The sequence below is a fragment of the Nymphaea colorata genome, chromosome 5 (genome assembly GCF_008831285.2).
Source record: "Nymphaea colorata isolate Beijing-Zhang1983 chromosome 5, ASM883128v2, whole genome shotgun sequence".
In the NCBI taxonomy this organism is placed as follows: Eukaryota; Viridiplantae; Streptophyta; class Magnoliopsida; order Nymphaeales; family Nymphaeaceae; genus Nymphaea; species Nymphaea colorata.
The window spans coordinates 26,792,400-26,819,696 of NC_045142.1; the positions used below are offsets into that span (position 1 = coordinate 26,792,400).

A 27,297-nucleotide genomic window follows, 5' to 3' on the forward strand; every position below is an offset into this window, starting at 1 on the left:
TTGGGACGAAAAGCAAGAAAAAGATGAGGCAAGGCTGGCAAATGTTGAACTGGCGTAACTTGAGGGGCGGGGCCAGATACCCTCATGCACGCAACGCATCATCCCCTTCGTGGGGATAAGATAAGCTGACATGTCCAATACATGTGATCTTCTCTCTTTATTCTGCCTTTTTTTTAACAAACTTCAAATAATTTTTTATTTTTTATTTAAAAATCACTAATTGTTAAAAAATAAAACTTGTTCTATTAATTAAGAAATGAAAATATCCAATCCAAGAAAGTCAACAGTTCAATATGTGAGTTATGTTTTCTACACCTACAAGTCAATATACAAATCCTAAGAAGAGTTGAAATCCTTTTTTGCCATCTGTTCGATCCGCTCCTCACAATCATGCAGCAACCTAAAAGTTGTAAGCCGGAGCATCGAGATGGCTGGAGATCCACTTGCCATCCAAATCCAATCTCATCATATAAACACTAGGGTTGCATTGGAGATCCAGAGTGATCTCAGATCTATGAATTTAAGATCAGATCCACCCCTACATCCTTCCGATCCGACCTATATAACATGGATTTCAAATCACATTCTGAATCAGGATATGGTAATTGATGACTGATGATGAACTGATCAAACTAATGGCCATATCCAAACATGGGATTCGGGGAACTTCCATCTAAAGAATCCGAATTTCACCACTCAAATTCGGATTTGGTATCCAATTTGATTTACACGTTAAATTGCGGATTCATATCCGAAAGATGTGGTAGTATCTATACTCGATCCACATCCGAACTATTTCAAGAGGATTTGGACCCAACATCAGATCCGAAGAGCCTGACAAGGACCGAATCCGACCCGATTATTCGTTAAAATATCGGAAATACGTGAAATAAAAAACCGGCGGTACGAATGAAGGGATTACGCCCGAGTTTTTTTTCAAGTATTTTAGATGAGGAGCTGAGGGTTTCATTCGTCGTCTTTCGTGGGAGCACGAAGGGGAGACTGAGGGAGACTCGATCCCTTCTTCTTGAGCAGAAGTAGGCGTCCTGCAGATCCGCCATGGCTTCCTCCGGTAATCTCCGTCGGCCGAATTTGTGCTTGAATTTTTTATGTGAAAGGAGATATGCTTCGACTTTCTTGCCGTTATCCTCTCCCTTCTGTTGCCCTTATATGTTGGATGACTGGAATCCTTGTTGTTGTTTCAAGCTTAGGGATTGAATGAGTTCCGTTTGTTTCTAATTGTTGCACTTTCTGCGTCTTGGTTTCAAGCAGATCCAGAAACGACCGAGTGGGGAATATTTCCGCTGACAGTGAAATCGGAAGAATTTCGTGTTCTTCATTCGTTTTTTTGGGAGTTTTGGACCTTCTAGATTGGGTACTTTGGGTCTCGAGTGACTGTGAATAACGGTGCGGTCTTATGCGTGAGATTATCTCATTTTTATGTGGCATGTAATTTATGAGGTTTATTCCGACTTCCGAACTGTCGATTTAGGATCGGTTTTTGTTTGCATTTAAAGGGAAACTGGGTGTTGTCTAATCTGTACTGTTTAGTTTGATTTGGGTCCAAAGGACATGCTTTTCTGTTATACGTGATGTTGGATGCGGTTTAGAAAGCCAGGCTTTGAATGAGTTCTCAATTAGGAGTGTTTGGGAAGGCGGATGTGTGAAGACGGGTCATTCGTGGGTTGTCCATCTTTCAGATGCCTTAAACAGTGGTTGAACTTCCGTCATGATAAACATTGCGAGCAATTAACGTGTCACATGCGTCTCGCTTAACTACTATATGTTGGAACTTTAATTGCTTGAGAACAAATGATAAGGTTGTCGCCTTGGTCATGGACATTTTTCGTGTTCAAGCCCATGAAATTTAGGAGCTTTCCAGAACTTTTCGAGTTAGAGAGAAACCTGCTATAAGGTGTAAGTGAGATACTGAAAGAAATCTTGTTTCATGGAGAAGCAAAGCCACGCCGTATTGGCATTCAACGGATAATGTCAAATTTGTCACGGTATCTATTTGTGCCAAGCAGGCCACAAAAAGTGGTTCACTCAGTGTAATTTCTTCTTCACACCATAACAAGGAACTAATTAGATGAACGATATGCTTTTAACTGCAAATCTTTACAAATTTGATAGAAAGAACTTACGAATTATGTCTTTGTAATACTTCAAGTTTTTTTTTTTTTTTGCCGTTGCTTAATAGTTGTAATTTGCATGTATGTACAGAATGACAACAGTGTAATTTCAGTCATACTTGCATTAACTAAAATGTAGCCTGTACTTTTTGTCTTTTATCTTCCTGGTTCCTTTGTAATTGTTAAATCTGGTACCTCAACGATAGAGTTATTATTGTTCTAATTGAATATGTCATATTATTACAGTTTAAAATTTTAAATTGTGTTGGTTCTGTTTGTAATTTTTTTTCTCTTTGTCAAATGATAATACAGCTAGTTGCATTGATTCGGCAACACTTGCTAGTTGCATATGTAGGACCGCAGATTGTTTCACAATTCTGTGCTTTATTTCTTTGGCGAAAGAGAAAGTGAATGATTGTACCATGTGACAGACAACATGTTTTGTAGTTTCTTGTTAAAGTGAGAAAAAGTAACTGTATGGGACTTAGATGTTTTTTTTTTTTGGAGCTTTATAGAGCCTTATAAGCATCAAATTTAGATACCAAATGAATCTTTCTCTCTCTCTCTCTCTCTCTCTCTCTCTCGGTCACACACACACATATGTTAATTTTTAGGTTTTTTTTTTTGCTTGCAGATGAAAAATCTCCCAAAGGTGAAGCACGTTCTACCGATTCACAGTCTCCAAGTGGAAGGGCACCTTCTGGGACTATTCCAGGACTTATGCCAAATCCATTTGACTTCTCAGCAATGTCTGGGTTGCTTAATGTATGCTCTATTTTCATTTCCTTGAGACTGAAAGTTAGCATTGATATGACTTTCACTGTATTTTTTTGCTTCAAACATGCATTTATATCAACTATCAATTATTCAAATTTTCAAATGTTTTCACTTCTCTAATCTCAACACTTAGTGAGTTCGTGCTTACTTCTCATTTATTTATTCTCTTTGATGAATCGGTGACTTTTATTATGTGTCATTACTGAATATGCCTACGTGGTATAATGCATTGGACCTTCCTTTGTCGCAATAGATTTACTGGGTTCCTAAGTCTTAGTTTTACAAGATTTCTTGCTTTCTCAGTTATGAAATGTTTTTGATGGGTGTGCTTCAACTATAAAATTAACTGTGGTAAATGATAATGTCTTGTTCATGCATTATAATCTAGTAGATCATTTTTCAATATTTAAATAAGCATGAGTTGACAGCAAGAGGATGCTTGTTTGCTTTTCTCCTCAGGCTTCAATTGCACACTTTGGTGCAAGATGATTGCTTAGATTTTTAAAGTCTCTGAGAATCTGAAGTATTTATGAACATTTATATTCTTAAACATAAGCATGACCAAATATGCCTACCTGTTCTTACCAGGACCCTTCTTTTTAGTCCTCTTTGGATGTGTTTTAAGAGCATTACTGCTGGTTCTGTATGATAATCTGGTGTTATGTGATATTCTGGAAACAGTATGCAATTTGTCATTCAGCTTCAACTTAAAGTAGATTTTTTCTCGAAATTTAAATATGCCAAATCACAATGATTTGCGTGATGTTTTTTTTTCACTTGACTAGCTCCTTCAGACTTATTTTTGTTGATCATTTACCTGTTATTGCGTGCATCTTTCTTTTTCTTACCTAAAATTTTCCACCTGCAGTTGGTTGAAATGTCCTGTGGAAAATCACAACCATTTTTCCCTTTTGCTTGTAGCATGTACTTAGGAATATAATAAAACTTAAGGGGCCCGTTTATGCAATTGGAACTTGCCTCTTATTGTCAGTCAGAGATTTTATGTGGCATACTATTGGACATTTAAAACTATCCACGTCAATTTATAAGATAATTTTAGAACACAAGGGGTTATTTTTGTCATGGTTAGCTGAATTGTTGCTGAATCATTTTTCAGGATCATTGAAAGGTGACTCCTGAAGTATCTTTGGCTATATTGAGTACTTGACTCTCTTGTGGTGGTGCTTGAATTATTGTTAACGATCCATACTGTTTCCTTCAAATGGGTTATGGACTTGATAATGTTTTTAATAAAGTAAGACACCTCTTTTAATGGTTGCTATTGTCTTTGATGACAAACTATCTGACAATGAATCAGGAATCACATATATGTTGGTTCATATGACTTTCATACTTTTCATGTTTTGGCAATTGGGCTTGAAGCAATATGGATTTGGAAATGTGTCATGCCACATGATGCTGCTTATATATATATATATATATTTATATCTAGAGAGAGAGAGAGAGAGAGAGAGAGAGAGAGAGAGAGAGAGCTTTGATTGATGTGAGCTTCGAGCACTCTCTAGAATCTTTGATGATGACAAAGATATTTGGTTTTTATACATTTTTAAACTGTTTATCTTCGATCATCAATAAGGCATTTGATAACTGAAAACAGGACCCCAGCATAAAGGAATTAGCAGAAGAAATTGCAAAGGATCCTGCTTTCAACCAAATGGCTGAGCAGCTTCAAAAGAATGTGCAACTTGGTGGTAGTGAAGGTTTTCCACAAGTGGATACGCAGCAGTACATGACTACAATGCAACAGGTTATGCAGAATCCTCACTTCATGACCATGGCTGAGCGCCTTGGAAATGCTCTGATGCAGGTAACTGTTGGGCTTAAGGAATTGCGATATTGGGAATGTCAACATGAGTAAGTTCTGAAATTTAGTCAAAATCTGATCCCTTTGTTTTGCAGGATCCTGCCATGTCAAACATGATGCAGAGTTTGACTGATCCTCAGCATAAGGAGCGTCTTGAGGAACGGATGGCGCGCATTAAGGAAGATCCATCTTTGAAGCCTATTCTAGATGAAATAGAGAGTGGAGGGCCGGCTGCTATGATGAAGTAGGTCATGATGTTTAAGTTGTTACGTGGAGTTGATATTATATTATTGTGGCTAATACATACTTCAGGTACTGGAACGATCCGGAAGTTCTACAGAAACTCGGTCAGGCAATGGGTGTAGGTCCGGCTGGAGAGTCTGAAACGTCTGCTGCTTTGTCTGGAGCTGCAGAAGCTGAAGAAGAAGAAGAGGCAGCTGAGTTTGATGAATCTTCTATTCACCACATTTCTAGTGTTGGTGATGTAGAGGTGGGTGGGCTTCTGTTTGTGTATTAGTTATTACGCGATCCTTTCAAGATTGTTAATTGTGCCTGGTTCAGTGTTGTTGTCTGCATGTGTTGTGCGAGTTTCTGCTTAGTTATTGAAACACTGAGATGCATGTGCAAATGATATACAAGGCCTGTCTAAAACATCAAGAATTAGGATCCGCACGACTTATGTTCAAAAATTGCAGTTCTTGATGGATTCTGGCATTCTGCTTGTTTTGTGATTGCGTGATCTTTGTCCTATGCCTTTACTTGTTTCGTGATGTTAATTGTCAGGTAGCAGGTGATTAATTTCTCTGTATGGTACTATGTGTTTCTCATATTTAGGGACTTTTGGTGTCAAATGTTGTATAGCCTTGATGGTGCAACTGCCTCATGCTAAAATTGACAAATGGCGATTGCTACTATAGTGTGGACAACATGAGACCTTTTGTAGTCGTATCATGGGTGATTGGACAAAATCACAAAAATTGCCCACTTGGGTCTCTGTTCCTGAGGCCGGTGGCCTTTCTATTTTATCGGTAGGTCACTTGGGCGGTTCTTAAATGTATTCTTCCATTTCTTTGATATCTAATAACTATTTAATTGGACGACATTGGACTTGGTAACCCATGTTTGTGGATTGTATGTCCTTTGTTATGCTTTATCATTTCATACATTCACAGAAAATACATTATTGAAAACTGAGGTACTCCACTTGAAGGGTATATCATCAATATTGTATGATAAAGACATGAATGTCCAAATACCGTCTATGTTTTTTCATGATAAAAAACTGAGGTACTCTACTTCAAGAGAATCCTTAATATTTGTATCATAAAGATATGAACGTGCAAGTACCGTCTATGTTTTTTTCCTTGGTCATCAATTTGAGTCTGGCCTAAATTCAAAGGTATCTGCAACTCTCACGATAGACATCTGACACAATTGATTTTAGTTGGTTGTGGGATAATTTGGCTTTTCTTGCTTCCTATTCAATGTTTGAGCTTTCCATGTTTGGGTTAACAGGGTCTGAAGAATGCACTAGCCGCTGGAGGGGACAAAAATGAAGAAGACTCAGAGGGTCGTACAGCACTTCATTTTGCTTGTGGTTATGGCGAGGTATGTCCATGCTCCGGTTTCAGGGTCACATGAACCATTTATTTCCATAGATCCCACGTTTGATTAAACATTAGGGCTTGTTCTTTACGTCTAGTAATTGGCTGGCCATGTGTTCCGGGATGTTTGTTGGTAGGGTTTACTGGACTTTTCCAAATGTTACAGGATGTTTGTCAATAAGTTTACTAACATCGCCAATTACGCATGTGATATTCGAATCGTATATAGTGGGTACTGTGTTCGCTTCGAGGGCCTTTGTCCTTCGTCATGCTTTGAATCGTACATACTGGGTATCGTGTTTGCGTCATCCTTAATGCGCTGGTATCAAGCGCGGCATGGACAAGTCATCTTATGTTTCCCCACAGGGATAACACATCACCATGTCACGCGGTGTCAATGTGTGTCATAATCCAGCCAAATGCACGTGTGGAATTTCTGTGGATGTTGTCCAGAAAAAACAACCATCTGAAATAACCTGAGCCTGGAAGTTCTCCATGTTCAGTGTCTCAAGGTTATTAACTTGATAAGTTCAATAGTACACGCTCATATTAAAATCGTACCATTTTGACAACTAGTTTCGCCTCAATTTTTGGATTCCACGATTTTTCTCTAGTGGTTGCTTTTGATCGCCTATTTGTTGATCTGGTAACGATTGCAGGTGGAGTGCGCTCGAATCCTTCTTGACGCCAAGGCATCAGTGGACGCTCTCGACAAGAACAAGAACACCCCCCTCCACTATGCGGCAGGATATGGCAGGAAAGAGTGCGTCGCCCTCCTCCTCGAGCACGGAGCTTCTGTGTAAGATTCTCAATGAACAAAATTCGCCCACCATTGTTATTGTTGTTATTTTCCCCCGACGGTAATACGCCTGTTGAATGTTGGAAAAAAGGAAAAATGGCTACGGGCTTGTACCTTTTGTTGGGCCGGTAGACCAACCACCACTTGCTCGCAAAACCCATTCTCGCTTTGACCTTTTAAGTTGGGCCGTCTCATGGGGAACTATCATCAATCCAAGACCGTAGTTCTGTTGAATTGAGATCTGTTGCCTCCTGTTGCATAACATGTAGGAAAAAGAAAGATGGGTATTGTGGCCGATTTGTGTTTGCAATATTCTCAAATTGTCTAGTTTTTCTCGGTCACACCACTTTTCCTTTACTTGGCAGGACATTGCAAAACTTGGACGGGAAGACGCCTATAGACGTTGCCAAATTGAACGAGCAGAAAGAAGTCTTGAAGTTGCTTGAGAAAGATGCGTTCCTATGAGGGGGATGCCCCACTTCAGAACATAGATCCGCTTCTTTGGTGGGTGCAGGGGCTATCGAGTTGAAAGAAGAGGGGCTTTGGTTGAACTTATTACCTATTCTTCTTTTAATTTACTGGTTGCTTGCAAATGTTTTTGCCTGTTTAGTGGCAATATGACCTTTTGTGAAATATTTGCATTACGATGTATGGAGTGTTTATTTTGTTATTCCAACGCGAACAGTGAGTGTGAAAACAGAAGATCTTGAGTGTGAAAACAGAAGATCTTTGCGTAATTCAGCGGAGGAAAAAAAACACAGGTATGAAAACCGAAGATCTTTGCGTAATTCAGCGGAGGAAGAAAAACACACAGGTAACGAACAAAAGCAGATGATAGCTCAACAAGCGGAAATTACAGACAGCAAAGGCGGCAGGAAAGAAGTTTATAGTTCCTCATAGGCAGCCTTGGGGTGCTCCTTGGAGTCTCCGACTACGGCGTCCTTCGCAGCCTGGTAGGTCTCGCTTGCCTTGTCTTTGGCCTTGTCGTAGGCATGGCTGGCCGTGTCTTTGGCTTGTTGACTGCCTTCTTTGGCCTTGTCCTTGGAGACGTCGTAGGCGTAGCCGGCCGTGTCTTTGGCTCGCTCAGCGGTCTCCTTGGCCTTCCCCATGGCCACATCGTAGGCGTAGCCGGCTGCGTCTTTCGCTTGCTGAGCCGCCTCTCTGACTTTCTCCAAGGTTTTCTCGTAGACACTGCCAGCAGTGTCCATCGCCTGTGAGGTCCCTTCTTTAGCCCTTCCCTTTAATTCGTTCAGCAGCTCATCGGCTTGCCTGATCTTCTCCTCTGCCACCCTTTGGCTTTCTTCCGCCATGCTTTCTGTTTTTTCTTGTGCATATTCTTTGTTCTCCCTTGTTTTCTCTTTGGTGCGACTTGCTGCTTCTGCAGAGGTTAAAAAACCATCTTTAAGATGGATGTATGGGTGGCCTCTATGTATCTGTACATATCGAGTCCTTTGTTGCTTACCAGAGACTGCTTGCTCCAATTTCTCTTTGGCAGCACGGATTTTGTCCTGTGCTTGCTGAAGGTCTTCCTGTGAATCGTCATGCTTCAGACCAAGGCCCCTGTAACTTTTTCCCAAAACGTTAGAGAGAGAGAGAGAGAGAGAGAGAGAGAGAGAGAGAGAGAGAGAGAGAGAGGTGTCCATGTTGGTAGTCTGGTTACCCTGATATCTTGTCCTTGGCCCATTCGGTCCACGACTCGGAGGTTTCTTTGGCCTTGTCTTTCCCAGCTTGAAGGTTCTCTTCGGCGGTTCGCTTGAGCTGTTCAGGTTTCTCCCTTATGTTTTCACTTGCGGGTGTGGCCTGGTCCTCCACTGAATCTCCAGCACTCCCAGTACCGGCAGCACATGAGACAAGCAGTATGAGAATCAGCACGAGGAAAGCAACAAGTAGAGACGCCCGACCGGCGATGACAGCCATCGTGAACAAAGAGGAAGACGAAGCAAAATAGCAGAAACGGTGTTCTGGTCCTGCGTAGCGTAAGAGTGTTTTGAAGAGAACCGGGCGTTCTCGAGTGCAAGAAGATAAAGCGGGAAGAGGGACGCTGGGAGAAGAAGGGTTTATGAGAGAGGGCGGGAGTGGTTGGTTACATGTGGCTGTTTGGCAGAGAAGTGGCTCCGTCTCAGCACTGGCCACTCCACGCGTCATACCATGAGGGTTGTGATGCATGGCTTCTCTGTCAACCGCTTGTTCATTTGAGCGCCCTCCCTTCATCGTGCTTTCTAGTCCTTGCTAGTACTGAGGCTCTCTCTAAAGAACGCGTTGGGCGCAAACATTGGACAGACGTTGGGTACGGTTGTCGTGCGTTGCGTGGTGGAAGTGTTATGGTGGCTCGTGTTCGCAAGATCACAGGGAAAGAGTTCATGGCGTATATAAGCAAATACGGAACAGTGACACGTAAAGGAATATGAATAAACACGAGCTCTTTGAAGTTTGAAGGTACCATAATGACCAGTGATACACCCTGTGCTACTAAATGGGAACACATCCGAGGAAGAAAAGATAAATAGCAAGCGTGATATTTTAAGAGAGCCCTAAACAATTGCTCATCCTTTCGAATTGTAATGAATTTGGTTCCCCAGCTCAGGCTTTCTTCACTTTCTGCGCCGAAGGAGAGAAGAATAGCCGGAAAACCCAAGCGGCCAGAATCGACCCGACCAGAGGTGGGAGCCAGTAGACGTAGAATTGCTCCCATGTGTTGTGTTTCTTCCTGATGTAAGCCCATCCATATGCCTGCACCAACCAACAATGTCCACAATAAGATAGGCCAGCATTTTCTAAATCAAATAATACAATATCACGTTCACATTCACGTAACATTAGGGCCAGTACAAGAAGAACAATTATTCCGTTATTGAAACTCAGAGTCCATAAATGATAGGGAATTGGAAAAGTTTAAAGGCGCACTATCAAATGGTAAACATATCGTATCGTATATAGGTGATTTAGAACAATAACTTGTTGCTATATCTAACATAGAATTGAAATTCTATTCTAATAGGGTAGCTTGATCCCGCTTCGACAATCTCAAAGTCCCAAATTTTACTGCTTTTAGTCTTAAAAATCAATGTGCTTCGCATATCAACGGACTGGCACAAACTTAGCTCGTGTAAGTTAATTTCTCATAACCTTGAGTTTGTCTCAGCTTACTGTGGAAGGAAGCCAAGCTCAGGGCCATTCTCATTACATGCCAAGGCAACAGCTGGAGCAAGACAATTAATATCTGATGTTGCTGTGAAATGAACGTTACCAATGGAAGCAAGTGCGTTCTGCTCCAGTCGAGCCTGCAGCCTTGACTAGAGTAATCCCCAGCAGCAGCCAATGGGCATTCTGAAAAACCTTGATCTCTAATGGATTTCCCTTTGTAGCATTTATTTCAATTTCAAGTGACAACAAATTAGTTGAGGTGGGTACGCTCATGCACGCCATTTCAAAAAGCCTCGCCACTTCTGGTGGGTACGTCAGATCATGTGAAACATGGAGGGTACACTAAGATAGTTCGAAACACTGTGCTCACGTCTGACTACTGAAGGCTGCCCAATTCCATGACATGACAAGGAATCGCCAAGAGCAATGTGGATCTCCTGAGTTGAGGTAGAAAAGATGACACTAAAATTGAACTTCTATCGACTTCCAGTTGTAACTTGAATCGTGCATCAAATGTCAACGTAAAAGTGTGTGTGTGTGTTCATAGCTCATCCACTTAACAGAATTGCGAATCCCTAATATCGATTAAAAAAAACTAGAAACATGCTATGAATAAGGAAAAACACTAAAAACTCTGGACTCATGCAACCAACCTGTTTAGATGTCATGTCCCCTGATCTTCATCTTATATCTTACTGTGATCTTGTGCACTTCACACTGTCACTTTACTGGGTTTCTATCTTTTATTCTCTGCGCCCCTTTTTTTATGTGCCACATCGTTGGCAACCTCGTGAATCGAGTCCAGACCGCCTCTTTTTTTTTTTTGTTTGGGTAACAAGCATCTTTCTGTGGGCACCTTGATTTAAATCGGAACGAGTATGAAAGAAAACACATAGGAAGCATGCCTGAATTTTATTCTTTTTTTAACAAATCTTCGTCTTGGAGAAACAAAACTACATTTGTTAATAATTCTGAACTGCTAACCATTTGGGCTCCAACTCACGTCGACTCAGATGACTTCTGTTAATTTTTATCCGGTTTGCCAACTGTTGCACCTTCTGAATTATGACTCCGATCTTCTACGTCCTCTCTGAATATCCTTTCTTCCAGATGCAAGATCCTTGTTTCCCAATAGCTTGTAAATTCTACCTGGTTTATAGTTGCCTTACATATTTAGGCACAACAAAACAGCGTTTTAGTTGAACAATGTATTTGACACCTAAAGGGGCGTTTGATGGTTTGAAATTTTGATTCAAGAATGAAAATTCCATAACCATAGTTCCTCCTTAAACTGAAATGGAATTAAATTTCAGATTTCGGTCTCCTAATTCCAGAAACAAAATACTAAGTTTGTTTAACAATTCCAATTTCTTAGAAAATGAGCACTTTGATTCTAAAATCCCTTAAAACTCTGAGTAGATCAAATGCCCCCTAAATGAGGACCCTTGAAGTTTCAGTCTCCATGGAGTTGAAGCCGTGACCATGTTACTGCAACTTAAACATCTATGGGCAAATTCCAACAATCTAATCTAACAAATACTACTAAAAACTAACCTTTCATCCGCTGAAATTAGTGCATTTACGCTTCAACATCCATATACCCCTCTTGATTTTGACAAATGTGTGATCCCTAAACTTTGGAAACTGCTCTGGAGGTCCCATTGGTGAGTCGGTGACCAAGCAAGCTGATCAAGAAGAGCTTCTCTGACAAGCAGAGACGGTTGAAACACTCCTCTTGAAAGTATGTCTCTAGAGAAAGGACAACTCCAAAGCATCAATGACCCTCTGAAAGTGTCTCCTAAACAGTGCCACCACATTTTTGTTTTCGAATTTTAATGGCCCAAAACTCAGTTCCATCCCCATACATCCGAATTGATGTCAGCAAAACTATAAAGCATGAGAGAACAAATAGCAAAACTTGGTATAAGCCAATCAAGGAAAGCAGGACTTGGTCACCTACGAAAACAGAGACCCTTAACGAAGCAATTTCAAAGCAACCACCGGGGAGATAAAAAAGCAGGAGGCTGAGCTTAATAGAAACTGAAAATCGAAAAGCAGGAAACAGGAACGGAAAAATTAAAGGGGCAGCACGAAACAGAGTATGGAGAGCTGCGAGCTTACGTTCACGGGGTTCAATGACGGCCCAGTGTAGCTGGATCCGGCAACGATGACCCCTACAGTTGCCATGGATATCAGTAATGTCTGCAGAAACGAGCTTTTCGGGCCCTTGAAGATGATGAAAAAGACAGTGAGGCTGATAACGAAGGTCAATACTCCTTCAGCAATGGCTGCCGTCTGCAAATCGACCTGCACTGCCGGGCCGGCCAGCATGTGTTTGTACTTTGCAGGCGCGTATTCGGCCATCGCCAATACACCGCCCACTGCCCCAATTGCCTGTGGAAGCAAAACAACATCAGCAGGAATGCACGAACAGGGGCATCGGATCTCCATTAAAGAGAAAGAGAGAAGAGGAACAAATAACCAAATGGAATTGAGGGGAAGATCTCGCTTCCACCTGAGCGGGAAAACGGATGGCCATGGAAAAGAGGCTGTCGTTTCCCAAGCCGGCAGCGTAGAAGGAAGCGTTAGCCGTCGGATTGAAACTGGCATCACCCAATAAGTCTCCGACGACGTTGAAGACGACGACGAGAAGGAATATGAGGGCCGTCATCACGAGGAGATCGAGGGGAGGCTGGACCTGGAAGTAGGACGTTATGATGGTACCCAGAGGAGCCAAGGAAGCCGCCACGATCACCCACAAAAAGGTGATTACTGCATCCCCGATGGCCAACCTGACCACACCCATCTTCGGTCTTGTTTCTTCTTCTTCTTCTTCTTCTTCTTCTGTTGTACCTTCTTCTATTGTCCTTGCCCCGCTATCGCAAAAAGCACAGCAAAGGCGATGAGGGGTCAGGCGATTACTCTGAATCAAGGGGAGAATCAGATAAGCAGAAAAGGATGGCAATCCTTTCAATCAATCCCGCTTTCTGCGGATGAACACCAGGGAGTCTGGGATTCTCCCAGAGAATGCCTAAAGAGCCCCTCCTCCAAAACTCCCCACCAACATTTTCGGAACCAAGAATGCCCGGATTTAGCTTGGACGAAAAATTAATGACGACAAGCCGCACCGACCACCGTCGCTTTTCAAAGGGAGAGGACATTTTTCCACGCCATGATCTCAGCATGTTCATCCCGATTGGTGAACTCTGAAGACAAAAATGCTCTCAATGACTCAATAAAACAATAAACAACGCCCCAAAACATCTGGCATGTGCTAATCCAATTCCGCACTTTCAGACGTTGCGGCCTTGTGGGTAGAGAAGAAGGATTTTTCTCATTTGAATAATCTTCTGCAATCCTATAAAAAATTCAAAAATTTTGTTGCATCTATGAATTTTTTTTTTTTTACTAATATCTGACAAATTAAGATCTCCAGGCTGAAGTTGTACCATATTGGAGTACAAGAATTTTTTGTGCGACCATTTTTGCAAAAAAATTGTTATCTTTCAAACCCAAGTTAAAAGCTAACCAAAATCACATGACAGGCAGTAGTGCCTTTCTTCATCAAGTGTTTAAAAATGGTTAGCTTTTCTCTGTTTACGAGTGCAATGAAGATCATTCTTAATCCCGAAAAGATTGACCAGAGGCAGCTTTCTTCAAACCTTCGGCGGGAAGTCTGAAACTTTCAGAAAAGTGGAGATACTAGGGGGCCAAAAAGCAGCTGGTCCCTCAACAAAAGAGCTGGTGTTTCTCCTTCAAACTGGAGCCAAGGGATCGTTTGGCCAATTGGACCGTTAGTTCCACGAACCTGCTCATTTTTTGGGGCAGGTTTTATGAGAAACATACAAGAGATAAGAGAGAGAGAGAGAGAGAGAGAGAGAGAGAGAACTGAAAATGAATTCATTCCATGAATACATACAAGGGCCAGCCATGGATGTAAAGCATACAACAAATTAGAACAAAAAATGATGAGTAAATTTAGATGTAAATTCTGGGCCAGAACGCCTTAGCCTTAGCCTTGGCAATGGAAGTGACGTTTGTTCAGAGACTGAAAAGTAAAACTTTGAAAGCAAAACACCTTTCCTCTCTAAAGAAAACATTATTCTTCATCCTCCTAATATGCCACTATAATCTCTTGAATTTGTGGATCTCCCATGAACCAAAAAAGAGGTCACGCGCAAACAACTGATCGGACAAGAAGGGAGAAGGATGATCTCATGACTCATGAAAAGGATTTCGTGCTTCTCGACACTAAGTGAAATGTACTTTCCTCAACCTTGTCACATAAAACACACAGGCTTGCTAAAGAAAAACCCAAAGATTTTAGGTTGAATTGGGTTTTAGAGAGAGAACCAAGGAAATGAGAACAGGTAACAAAATTTGGGACAAGAAGTCTCCTAAATATAAGAAAGAAAGAAAGAAAGAAAGAGAAAGAGAAAAAAAAAGAGCAACAAGCGCGAAAGGTTTTTTGTTTCCATTCTTGTGAACCTGAAGCATACATTGTTACATTCCAGAATATATTTTGATTATCAGTGTACTGTTCGTTAGCATTCTCTTCTTCCTTTGTATTGCATGATCTTCAGGAGAAGTTGCCTTTTTTCTTGATATCATCTTGTGTAAGTTATATGCTTCATAAGGGTGAACAGGAAAAGTATTTCATCTTATCACCCATATAAAATATTTCATCAAGAAATTTCTCTGGACTTTTTAAAATTTGTGATTTTATTTATGCCTAACATTTCCTTTATTTTCTTTTCCTTTTAATTAAGGCTGGGCATCGGGCCAGCCCGGCCCGAAAAAGATGCCCAAACAAAAGCCCGTTAAAGCTTTCGGACCAGCCCGAGGCCCAGCCCGAAACTAACCGGGCCGGGCCGGGCCTGTGAAATAACGGGCCTCGGGCTTTGGTTTATACCCGAGGCCCGGCCCAGCCCGATATGCTAAACCCTCGTTTTCCACCACAATGAGGATCAGAGCAACTCCTTCACCAACCCTACGGGCCTGCAGGGGTGAAGTTCTTCAGTAGGGGGTTAGCATGTTTCTTGGTTATCGCTGAAACTGAAGGCCTCATTTCCTCCTTGAAGGCACAGACCCAATGCCACACCGGGAGAAGGAATCGTTGAGGGAGATGAAGGCAGTGAGGTATGGAGAGAAATTCCTCTGATTCTTAGCTCAATTGAAGGGTGATCCTCCGTCGAATTAGGAAAATCTGACAGAATTCATCAAGGCGATGCGCCATTTCCGGCGACCCATTGAGAAGGGCCATGATTGGGGCCAGCCACGGTGAAGGCACAAGGTTCCTGGGGTTCCCTTCAACATCGTCTGGGAGGTCGGCGTAGGGCTCCAAGGTCTGCCATGGGGGGACTGAGAACGGATGGCCGTCCATCGCCGGTGAGTACCATCGATGGAGAAGAAGGTGGATAAGAAGCAGCGGTGGCTGGAGCAGAAGGTTTCGGCGAGTAGGCGAAGAGAGGGTTTTAAGGCCTGCATCAAGAGGTTTTCATGCTCTTCTTCTCATTCTTTTTGGCTTCGACTGATGGAGAGGACAAGCTATGGCGATGGAGAGGACTGGAGGAGGCATTCCAACTGTTGAAGGAAAGTAGGAAACCAGTATGTTGCTATTGCAGACTGCAGAGCAGCAGAGTGAGTAGAGGAGAACGAGCGACAGGAGAAAAAATGAGAATGAAAACGAAGGTTCTGCCTAAGATCATTTTCTTGATTTTTTTTTTTAAAGCTGTTGTCGAGTGTCGGGCTTCTTCTCGGGCCTTTGACGAACACACTCTCAAGCCCGAGCCCGGCCCGGTAATTAACCGGGCCGGTTGGGCCCGATAAAACAGGCCCGTTAAGTTCTATTTTAAGGCCCGAGCCCAGGCCCAAGCCGGGCCGGGTACCGGGTACCCGGCGGCGGCCCGGCCCGGTGCCCAGGCTTACTTTTAATGATCAAGAGAAAAAAAAAATGGGCCCCAACCACAGAGCATTAGTATGACAAAATTAGCTAGAACACGGCTTTGAAAAAGGATGCATTAGTACTTGATCAAAATTTTCTAACTTGAATCCTTTGAGAACCCCTACTTATCACTTGCTCACCACCTACTATTCCTTGTAAAGTAGTGATTCACACATGAAGCTTTGAAGGACAAAAAATGCTTCATACATAGCAAAAACATATGTTGGTATATATATATATATATATATATATATATATATATATATATATATATATATATATATATATATATATATATATATATATACTGCAAAATTTTTTCTTATATAAACAAATCAGTTTAGATAATAAACATAAATTGTTTGATCATTAATAAAACGGATGAAAATGATATAAATCAAATTCAGCATGTTATTGTTGTGTCAACATTAAAAGACGTGAAAGCAAGGGCTAGGGTTCTCTGGTGGCCGACCGGTGCCCTTCTCGTGGCCGGCCGGCTGGCCGGCGATCTGTTATTCATTGGCGATGGAAGGAGATACGCCTGATCCTAATGCTGGCATAGAGATGGATTGCGGAATGGAGGAAGGAGGGACTGCTCGTGTTCAGACTGTTGCTCCTTCCATAGTGACGGCAGTTGCAAAGGGTCCCTCTACGGCAGATGCAAAGGGTCCCTCGTGGGCATCCATTGTGGAAGGGTGCAAGAGTGATGAAGAAGATAATCTGAAAGAGGTGGAGATTCGAGAGGTGGATGGCAGCAAGGAGCTGTTCGTTCCCAAATCAGCACATCAGAAGCTTAAAGCCCCGTTCCGGTTCTCAGCCATTGCTACGCTTTCAGGCGGTCGCACCCGAAACAGGTTAGACTATGGTTTTATTTTCTCCTCCCTTCGTTCTCTTTGGGCAGGATTAGGTCCGATTAAGTTCTCATCAGTAGGTAAGGGATTGTTCCTCATTAGGGCCTCAATTGAGGCTGACCTGCAAGTGATTCTAGTGCCTGGACGCTGGAAAGTTGGGGGGCGAGTCCTTGTCGCTAATCGATGGCAACCTGGTTTGCCTCTAAAACTCGAATCATCGAGTAGGGTTCGCATCTGGGTGCGGCTACCAGATCTTCCACCAGAGTTATGGAAAAAGGGGATTTTCCAGAGGCTTGCTGAAATGATGGGGGCAACGTTTGCGGAAGCTGACACATTCACTAAGGAGGTCGCTAGTTTGGGGTATGCGCGTGTGCTCCTTGAGGTTCCGCTGGGCTTTATTCCAGTGAATGAAGTTAGAATATCGTTTGAAGAAGGTGTTGCCCCGGCGCAAAGTGTTGAATATGAATCGAAGGTGAAATACTGCCTTAGGTGTGGGGCGACGTCCCACTTTACTTTCGCTTGTGAGGAGCTGAAGCAAGACCCCTCAGAAGATCCTGCAACAGTAGATGATGGGAAGGCCTGGATGACAGTTAAAAGCCCCAAACGCCGGTCCTTTTCCCGGAGTAAAATGGCTGGTCAAGCTGGCCAGGCCAACAGATTCTCAGCCCTTCACAGTTTGCTCGAGAAAGAGGAGGGTGTCAATGCAGAAGAGGAAGGGACTAGATATAAGCAAAAATCTGAGCACACCAGTAGGAAATCGGTAGAGCATGCTAAGGAGTCACCTGCGAAGGGCAAGGAGTCTGACGTTGAAATGATGGAACATGATAGAACTTGTAATACAGCAAATGCTCCATCCGAATCTATGAGGATGGCGAGCGCAAGCAGCCTTCAAGCCCACCAAAGTAAGGATTCTATGGCTATTGATGATACCCAGAATCAACCCCCGAATGTTATGTTGCCCCATCGGAAAAGCCCAATGGAGAAGAAACGCCAGTTGAAAAGCAAAGCGACTAGCTCTTTCAAGAAGAGGTCCAGCAATCTTCCTCAGCCAGACAAGGTCCTCTCTGGTTTAATGGTTTCTCGCGCAGACGCAGAGCTGCTAAGTCCTCACTCCATGGATCACTTTAGCTTCAGTGCAGCTGAAGCTAGAGCCTCCTCAGCTGCTGAAGATCCAGGAGATCAAGGAATGAGTGTACCTTTACTTAAAGAAAAGAAAACAATTTGTATGGAAGAAACGGAAAATAGCCCTAACAGAGCTGACCTGCTAGGGTGTAGTAGTGTATGTCACCTTCCTATGGGGTCGCAATGAGGTTCCTATCTTGGAACGCTCGTAGGCTGGCCGGCGTCACTGGCCAGCATGATCTTCAGCTTATTTTTCAGCATGCTAACCCAGACATTGCTGTCCTCATAGATACAAAACTGAATGAGGCCACTTTGGAAAAGCTAAGTTTCAAGTTCCCCAGATATCATTCTATTTCTAATATCCATCTTAATGGCCAATGGGCTAGGATTTGGCTATTGTGGGATACAGACAAAGTGCAGGTGCAGGAACCAAAAGTGCAAGTTTATTGGATTTCTATCGTAGTTAAACACCTAAGTTCTGGCAGAATTTTTTCAGTTGTAGGGGTGTATCTCCATCCGGACTTTCGTATTCGGAGGTTCCAGTTTGATGAGCTCAGTGCTGAACTTTCAAGCATAAACAAGCCGCATGTCTGCTTGGGTGATTTTAATGCAGTTAGGGATATGTCACAAAAATCAGGAAGACCCCCTGCCCTGTGGCCATGCATTCTCTTCAATAATTTCATCAGGGCCAATCAGCTCATGGAAATTCTCGACTCCCGAACCAAATTCTCCTGGTCCAACAATAGAATGGGGCCCGACAATGTGCAGAGTCTGATTGACCATTGTTTTGTCACCCATGATTGGTGGGACTGTCGTGATTGGCTTTTCAGTCTTTGCATCTTGCCTCGCACTTCTTCTGACCATAGCCCTATTATGATGGAGGCTGTGAGGAATCACACCTTTACCAGCGGCATGTCGGTCTTTCGGTATTTCAACTATTGGGAACAATTTCCCAAGTGTAGAAGCCTTGTTGCAGACTATTGGGCACAGCAGGTTGGTGGCTGCCCCATGGTTAGATTGGTATCTAAACTCCAACTTGTCAGAAATAAGCTTCGTGTTTGGGCCAAGCAAGGTCCGAATGACCTAGACAAAATTATTGGCAGACTTAGACTGCAGGTGGGAGCGGCTCAAAAGCAGATGGAAGAGGGCGATCCGACAGCAAGCTCCCGTGAGTTGAAGCTTCGCCTCACCCTCTTAAAGCTTATTAAGATGGAGGAGGAGCGACTAAGACAAAAGGCTCGTGTGAGGTGGATGAGAGAAGGTGATATTAATTCTAAATTTTTTCATGCCATTGCTATAGGTAGGCAAAGGAAAAACCGTATCCACATGATTAGGGATGGTGATAGGGCGGTTTCGGATATGGACAAAATTTTTGCTACTTGCACTAGACATTTCAAAGACCTGTTGACTGACAATGCTGGCACTGGACTCCTTCCCTCCAATGTTTCTCCAGGTGCGGTGGTGACTGCAGAAGAAAATGAGTATTTGGTTAGCCCTATTCGTGATGAGGAAATTCAGTGGGCAGTCTTCAGTGCGAATAAGGACTCAGCTGCCGGGCCAGACGGATTTAACAATCAATTCTATCGTTCGTTCTGGTCTATTATTGAACCTGATGTGAGCCTCGCTATTAAGGATTTTTTTCGGTCCAGTCGCATAGTAAAGGGGATCAATAAAACTCACATTGTTCTTCTTCCCAAAGAAGAGGGAGCCGACACTTTGGACAAGTTCCGTCCTATTTCACTTTGCAATAGCATCCTCAAATTCCTGACTCGTATCATGGTCTTACGGATGAGACCCATCTTGAGCCGTATCCTTGATCAAAATCAGTCAGCTTTTTTGTTGGGCCGCAGCATTCAAGACAGCTTCCTTTTCAGCCAGGAGGTGATCCACTCCCTCGCCTGGAGTAAGACTAAGGCGGCATGTGTCAAAATAGATCTTAGCAAGGCCTATGAGAGAGTGAATTGGAAATTTGTGGAGAATGGACTCAAGTTGCTTGGCTTTTGTTCCAACTGGATCAGGCGGATAATGATTGTAATCTCTTCTGTGTCGTCTGCGCTTCTAATTAACGGCAAGGAAGGTTCTTGGTTTTACACAAAAAGGGGGCTGAGGCAGGGAGATCCCTTGTCCCCCTACCTGTTCCTCGTTACCATGGAAGTTCTCAGCCGCAGTATCCTGTCCTACTTGCAAGTTGGAAGGATTCGAGCCCCTAAGGTTAGATGCTTAAGTTCTATCCATTCTTCCTTTTATGCTGATGATATCCTCCTTTTCATTGAAGGAAAATATAAGTGTTTTCAAGGCCTTAGTGATTGTCTTGCTGAGTTTGAGGCTACTTCGGGTCAAAAATTAAACCCCAATAAGACTACGACTTTCTTTTTCAACTGCTCGGAGGTGGAATGTAGTACATTTTGTTCTATGACAGGTTGGAGGAGGGGCGTCTTTCCAGTTATACATTTGGGCTTACCTCTCCAAATCAAGGCCATTTCTGTCAGCCAATGTGAACATCTTGTGATTAAGGTTAACCAGAAGCTTGCTGGCTGGAAGCAAAAGTTACTCTCTTATGCCGGCAGAATCTGCTTGGTCAAACATGTCTTGTCAGCTATTCCAAACTATTGGATGATGGTCATTTGGATTCCCAAGTCTATCTGTCATAAACTTGACAGGGTGTGTTCTAGTTTCATATGGGGGGACGATAGGGAGGCAAAAGGAGTTCACCTTATCAGATGGGAGACTCTTTGTAAGCCAAAGGTGGAGGGTGGTGTTGGACTCCGGCATTTGGCGGATGTTAATAGGGCCAACTTCTGTTTTCTTGGTGTCAAAGCAATCACACAGGTATCCCTGTGGACTGATCTTGTCAAGGTCAAATATTTAGCTAAGAAAAGTCTGTGGCATTATAAAATCAGCGGGAATGAATCCTTTATATGGAAAAGGGTGATTAAATGCTGGCAGCTTATTGAATCTCAAGTTCATTGGAGAGTTCATAATGGGTCTTCAGTCAAATTTTGGCGCGACAGGTGGAATGGGGTCATTATCGCTAACATGATTGCACACGCCCATTGGCCCCTGATTCTAGACACCATAAACTGCTCTATTAAGGAGATTCTTGCTGATCAAGAAACCTATGTCCAAATGTTTTTAGACTCTAATAGCATTTTGATGCAACTTCCAGTCCTTGAGGATAGTCGCCAGGATATTCTTGAATGGGTGGACTGTGCCAACCGTCCCCTGTCACGACACCAGTTTTGGGATGTATTGCGTGTTAGCAGTACCGTGCAACCTTGGAGGAATTTCATTTGGAAAGTTGGAGCCCCTCCCCGTGCTGCATGGACAACCTACTTGGCAGTCGAAGGCCGCCTCCATGTTGATGCGAGAGCCCAAAAGCAGGGCCTCCAACTTGCTTCCAGATGCTATATTTGTAATAATGCTCAAGAAGATATTAACCATGTTTTCCTTCAATGCAAGGTAATCAAAAGCCTGTGGGAGTTGGTCTTAAGGAAGTTTGGGCAGAATAATTTCCAACCTGCAACTGTCAAGGAAGCTCTTGTCTGGTGGACTTCTCGCAAATTTAAAAATAAGATCCTCTTTAAGTGTTGGAAAAATTTGTTGCACATAATCCTTTGGCACACGTGGAAATGGCGCAACAGCTGCAAGCATGAGGGAAAGCACGCTATGAACTTGACTGGTAAGGCGTTATGGAGTTATTGTACTGATTTCATCATTTCTAGAGACTGGACGCTTAGTGATAGGCAAGCTATCCAAACTTGGTTAATGGTTGGGCTTCCTTGGGGATGCTGGAGATGGGAGAATGGAACTGTCTACAATATCCATATTGCGGTGCATCTTAATAAGGACAATAGGGATGTGTCTGCTTTAGTGAGAGAGCATAGTGCCCGGTTTATTTTTGGCATTGCCTGCTGGAGTGATGAGAGTAGAGCTACTGATGAAGGAAGTCTACTTTCGCATTGCCTACGAGCAGTTCAAGGGATTGATAGGCTTGATGGCACCATTAAGGTAATTTGCAACAATGGTAGTTTTATTAGGCGCTGCTGCAAGTGCTTGAGGAACAACACAGTACAACAGGTTTTAGGTGAATCCGTGTGTCTAGAGCAGAACAAGTTGGTTTTTATTAGAGATGACCCAGCGCCTGAGGTGTTCCATTTGCTTAGAAGGGTGGACAGAACCATTACTAGCAAAGTTTGGCATCGGCCCCCTCCCAACTGGAGACCGTATGAGGATATTTTGTAAAGCTTAGGATCACTCAGATCCCATTTTGTTGATGTATATATTATCCTCATTTTTTGCTAATAAATTCCGGGGCTAACCCCAGCATTAGTTCTTCGGAACATTAAAAGACGTGGCACCCTACATGCCATAATATTACATAATAAAATGTTAGGAGGACTTTGAATGACACATCAAAACCAACTTTTTGAGTTAAAAAGTGGCTTTGCTTCCAAAACATACTTTTGGATGATACGAAAAAAGAATTTTGGCAAAACTTATTTAAAAAAAAAAACGTAACATGACACCCGAATTTTATTCAAAAAAAAAAAAATTATGTCTTGGTTCCATTACATAAACACACAAACCAGTTTCTCAAAGCTTTTTAAAAAACCAACTATTTAAAAGGTAGTTTTTTAGAAAACCGATTTTTTTTAGTGCGTCGTCCCAAGACTACCTAATCGTTTCAATATGGGCACTTTCTTCTCTACTCCATAGAAAGTTTTTGTTTTGCTTCCAGTAAAATACACAATGGGAAATGCTTTACGTTGATAAATATCGATAACGGTTTATATTTTCAATATAAGTGCTTCTATTTTATATGTAACAGAAAATGAGAGAACAAAAGCTAGTAAAAAAATGAAGCACTTCATAGTTACGCTTCCAAGAATTTTATCTTTTCTTTTGACAAGAAAAAATTATTCTTTTACAAGCAGTGTAGCACAGCATCTTTTCTTTTTGCCTCATACTTTTTCGTTGAATTTTACCCAATTCTGGATATTTCCTTCCCCGCTTCTGCGCCATGTAATGATTCCAATTATGTCGAGTTATCCTTATTCAACCCATACTTAAAATAAAATTATTTCTTACTTTTAACCTAAAATCATTAGGTCTGTAATTTTAGTAATAATAAATTGAAAAATGTAGCTTTTCTTTTGTTATAATTTCTAAAGAAAACTGAAAGACAATATGTAGCATTTCAAAATTTGTAATAACCTTTAGAATTTATTTACTTTGATTAAAGGGTTATATATATATATATATATTGGTTGATTTTTTATTTTCTGAGAGCGAAAAAGAAAAAAATGAAAAGAAAATTAAGAAGCTTAAATAAAAGTAAAGAGACGGATAATCAAAGTAAGATATGATTAGTCATGCATTATAAGTTCATTTTAAATATACCAATATATATATATATATATATATATATATATATATATATATATATATATATATATATATATATATTGGTTGATTTTTTATTTTCTGAGAGCGAAAAAAGAAAAAAATGAAAAGAAAATTAAGAAGCTTAAATAAAAGTAAAGAGACGGATAATCAAAGTAAGATATGATTAGTCATGCATTATAAGTTCATTTTAAATATACCAACCTCAGCAGAACTTGGTTTAGGTTTTTGGCTATATATAAGGTGCAGTTGTTTGTAGGGATGTCAGTATATCCGATTTGAATCAGATATCCGACCGATTCAATCCGAAAAAATTGGATATGAAAAAAAAAATTAATATCCGATTAAGAAATCAGATTGGAGTCGGATTTAATAAATGACATCTGATCGGATTCGGATATACATAAATATCCAATCAGATTCAGATACAGATTTAGATTAGATTCGTTTTTTAGACAAATCCTGTGCCTAATGCTATTAAATTTTGAAAGTTGGCAAAATCCGGTTATATAAATATAAAAAACAGTTTCAGATCAGATTCAAATTGTAAAATCGGATTTCGGATACGGATTCATATATTACTTTTCTTTATTCGAATATGATTAAGGATATATCCGATCCAAATCCGATTAGTTGACATCCCTAGTTGCTGGCACTCACAAAATGCCGAAGCATATTTAGCTACTCGAGTAATTCACAGGCGCCCAATCCAATGGCAATCAAACAAAATCAGATGGAGCAAAAGTTTAAGTTTAAAATGGTTACTGAATATTTCTAAATAGCTGGAGACAAACTGAGAGGAATTCATCTGCTTGGATCGAGTAGTCGAACATTCATATGGATAAGATTAATGGATTGGATTTTGGTCGGGTACTCGACCGAATTATTGCTTCAGAAAAAGTCAGGTAAGAAACAAATAACGTCAAATTAAGAACTGGGATTGGATTCAGATTTAAAAGATTGATTCTAATTTGGATTCAATTTAAATAAATATCATATGGGTTCTGATTCGAATTCAGATTCAGTTCCAAATAATTAAAATTTCCAACATTCAATATTCATACATTTTCGAAAATTGATGGTACTTTAACTCATCATAAGAGGGTTGAGATCAGTCGTCAATCCAAAAGTCAGTTAGGGATTCAGATGCAAAAACAAAAGTCAGTTTTAAATTGTGGACTTCAAAATGAGATTGAGGTACGATATATATTCTTTCTTGTTTTTATTTCAATCTGAATATTGAACTAGACCTGGGCATGGGGCAGGCCCCGTAAGAACCGGGTCTGGGGCCGATGTCCAAACATGGAGCCCGGGCCTGGGTTGCTCGGTTATAATAAAAAATTATATTTTAAAATATAAATAATTTTTTTTGAAGATAAAATATATTCTTAATAATATATATATGCGCTGCCCAAAAAAAAAGCAAGGTTTGATGTGAGTTTATATTGCTCACGCAGCGTTTTTCGAGCCCAAACCCGGTACCTGCTGGCGGCCCAGCCCAACACCCAATCTATATTCAACATGCAAAAAGCACAATATAGTGAAAAAAACAAGATTAGAGGCAGTAGTATTAGAGTAGATGCTAACCCCTACTCACCTAGGCAAGGCAGTAGGGTCATCCATTGTTTCTTGACCCATACAAGTGGTCCTTTCATTTCTAAAATATTTTCATGGCAAAAACTCTACATACCAAAAACTTCAAAAAAGAGGAAAAGAATAGCATAGCTGGTCACCTTAAGTGGCGTACTGTCGATGCATCCTTAGTTTGATTTTCAATTGCAAAATTTGACATACATAACACTCAAATTAAAAGGTGTGTCGTAAGACAGGCAAGTGTACCTTTGCCGTTCAAGCCTAACCAAGGTTGTTGCAAATCAATAGCTGACCTTTTATCGGCTTGTGGTCCAGCCATTTCTTAGTGCTTGGATGTGTTCTTTTCTTGACAATTTGGACAAGAATCGCATAAAGATTCAAGACATTCTTCACATATGAGGATCTAACGTGCCTTTAATAAAAGTGACGAAGGCTGATCCTCCAACAGTAATTGTATCTCACCTAGCTTTGTAATCTTTGAGGACAATCAGGGGTGGAGGCCAGAAATTTTTCATGGAGCGAACCGAATTAAAGTTTCTAAATTTTGACAAGGGCATAAATATTATTTTTCAAAACTTTTATATAAAACAAGTGATTTTTTTTTTTTTTAAAACTGACATGTAATTTTTTTAAAAAAAAAAAATTGAGGTAGGGCCAGGGCTCATGCGGGCCTACTTTGGCTTCACCCCGAGGATAATCAATTCTGCCTTCAAGTATCATAAAGCGCCTCTAGTCCGAATTTAAATATTCTATCTTTCTTTTCTTTTTGTTTTTCTCTCAACTGTTCACTGTAGAAAAATGAACTATCAACATGATTCCTTCGGGCTCCATGGGTACCTTACTTACTTTGCTTGAAACTCAGCTACCAAGTGTGTGGATTGAAATCATTGTACTTTTTCTTAGAGTCCTTGAAAGTCATAAAGTTACTACTTTGATAGTGCATGAGTGATAATTGTTGCGATTCACAAGCATCGAATAGGGACACTCACATGCTATACAACCCACAATTAAAGTGCGTCACATACGTGATTCTCTTAACATTGCATATGAAAATTCAAATTCATCCACCGCTAACTAAGGCCGTGATTGTTCATTAAGAAGGTGATTCCAGAATCAACAGTCACGGGTTCAGAAATCACAGCCTCTGATTTCTCGACAAAGACATGCTTGTAAAAGAGAGATGCAAGGAGCCAAGTAAATTAGATAAGCAAATCTCAATCATTGAGCATGAGTGCCGACTAGCACTCATGTGTATTCTTAGAAAATTTCCTTTTAAGTGGTACTAGTTAAACCCTAAAGCTGATTCATACTTGACTGCATATTACTTAGTGAAAATGAGGAAATATAAATGAATTATATGTATTGATATATGAGTTGCTTTTATGTGTATTAAATTCCATTAATCAAGTTAGTAAGACAACTCATAATCGATTTATATAATATCAACTCTGCAGATTCAGTGTGTGTAATATAAATAGCAAGGTAGCTGGTTGAATAAAATGGTGGTGCACTGACAACATGATGTGGAGGCAAGAATTTTTCATAAGAGGGCCAAATTATAGTTTCAAAATTTTAACAGGAACCCAAATATAATTTTTCAAAATTTTATATGATTTTTTTTAAAAATTTACATGTAAATTATTTTTTAAAAAAATTGAAGAGGGGCCTCTCCTTGGCTTCGCCCTTAAATGTGGATAATGCCATAGACATGATCTGTACAAACCCAACCAAGGGTCTGAATTAAGACAGAAGTTTCAGTACTTGAAAAAAAAAAAAGGTTTTACTGACACTTGAAAACATCAGTAAACGACCGGAAATGTCGGCAAAAGTTTGATCGACGGTTTTTGAATTCCGTCAGTGTAGATAGCGATACATGTATGTCGGGACATATTATGTATCACTATTGGCATGATTATGAACCCCAACTACTTGGCAAGAATACTAAACTGCTGCAACGTATAAAGTTGGAAATCCAACAAGGAAGTTTAGATTGTAACATAATACATTCAATTATTTGCAATCTGTCAACTACGTACACGTCACAATGCCATGAACGTAGAACTGTGCATGAAAATAGAAAATCTCTTGATTGGATAAACCATT

The 27,297-nt window shown here is 41.1% G+C and overlaps 3 protein-coding genes across 4 annotated transcripts; 1 reads left to right on the plus strand and 2 right to left on the minus strand.

The window, feature by feature from the left end:
• Positions 1-912: 912 nt before the first annotated feature.
• LOC116254250 (ankyrin repeat domain-containing protein 2A-like) lies at positions 913-7,807 on the plus strand. Its single transcript, XM_031629495.2, has 8 exons — positions 913-1,072; positions 2,767-2,897; positions 4,528-4,737; positions 4,830-4,978; positions 5,047-5,224; positions 6,250-6,342; positions 6,998-7,137; positions 7,503-7,807. Exons 1-8 carry the CDS (start codon positions 1,060-1,062, stop codon positions 7,600-7,602), a joined length of 1,014 nt encoding a protein of 337 aa, XP_031485355.1. The 5' UTR covers positions 913-1,059; the 3' UTR covers positions 7,603-7,807.
• Positions 7,808-7,905: 98 nt separating this feature from the next.
• On the minus strand, positions 7,906-9,456 carry LOC116254249 (late embryogenesis abundant protein D-29-like). Of its 2 annotated transcripts, none has more exons than XM_031629494.2 (3): positions 8,798-9,456; positions 8,600-8,697; positions 7,906-8,515 (listed from the first exon to the last, which is right to left on the minus strand). In XM_031629494.2, exons 1-3 carry the CDS (start codon positions 9,346-9,348, stop codon positions 8,022-8,024), a joined length of 1,143 nt encoding a protein of 380 aa, XP_031485354.1. In that variant the 5' UTR covers positions 9,349-9,456; the 3' UTR covers positions 7,906-8,021. The 2 variants fall into 2 exon arrangements, with proteins under 2 accessions (XP_031485354.1, XP_031485353.1); XM_031629493.2 differs by having other exon boundaries at positions 8,600-8,703.
• Positions 9,457-9,542: 86 nt separating this feature from the next.
• On the minus strand, positions 9,543-13,519 carry LOC116254251 (aquaporin SIP1-1-like). Its single transcript, XM_031629496.2, has 3 exons — positions 12,797-13,519; positions 12,403-12,675; positions 9,543-9,867 (listed from the first exon to the last, which is right to left on the minus strand). Exons 1-3 carry the CDS (start codon positions 13,085-13,087, stop codon positions 9,718-9,720), a joined length of 714 nt encoding a protein of 237 aa, XP_031485356.1. The 5' UTR covers positions 13,088-13,519; the 3' UTR covers positions 9,543-9,717.
• Between the last annotated feature and the right edge of the window lie 13,778 nt (positions 13,520-27,297).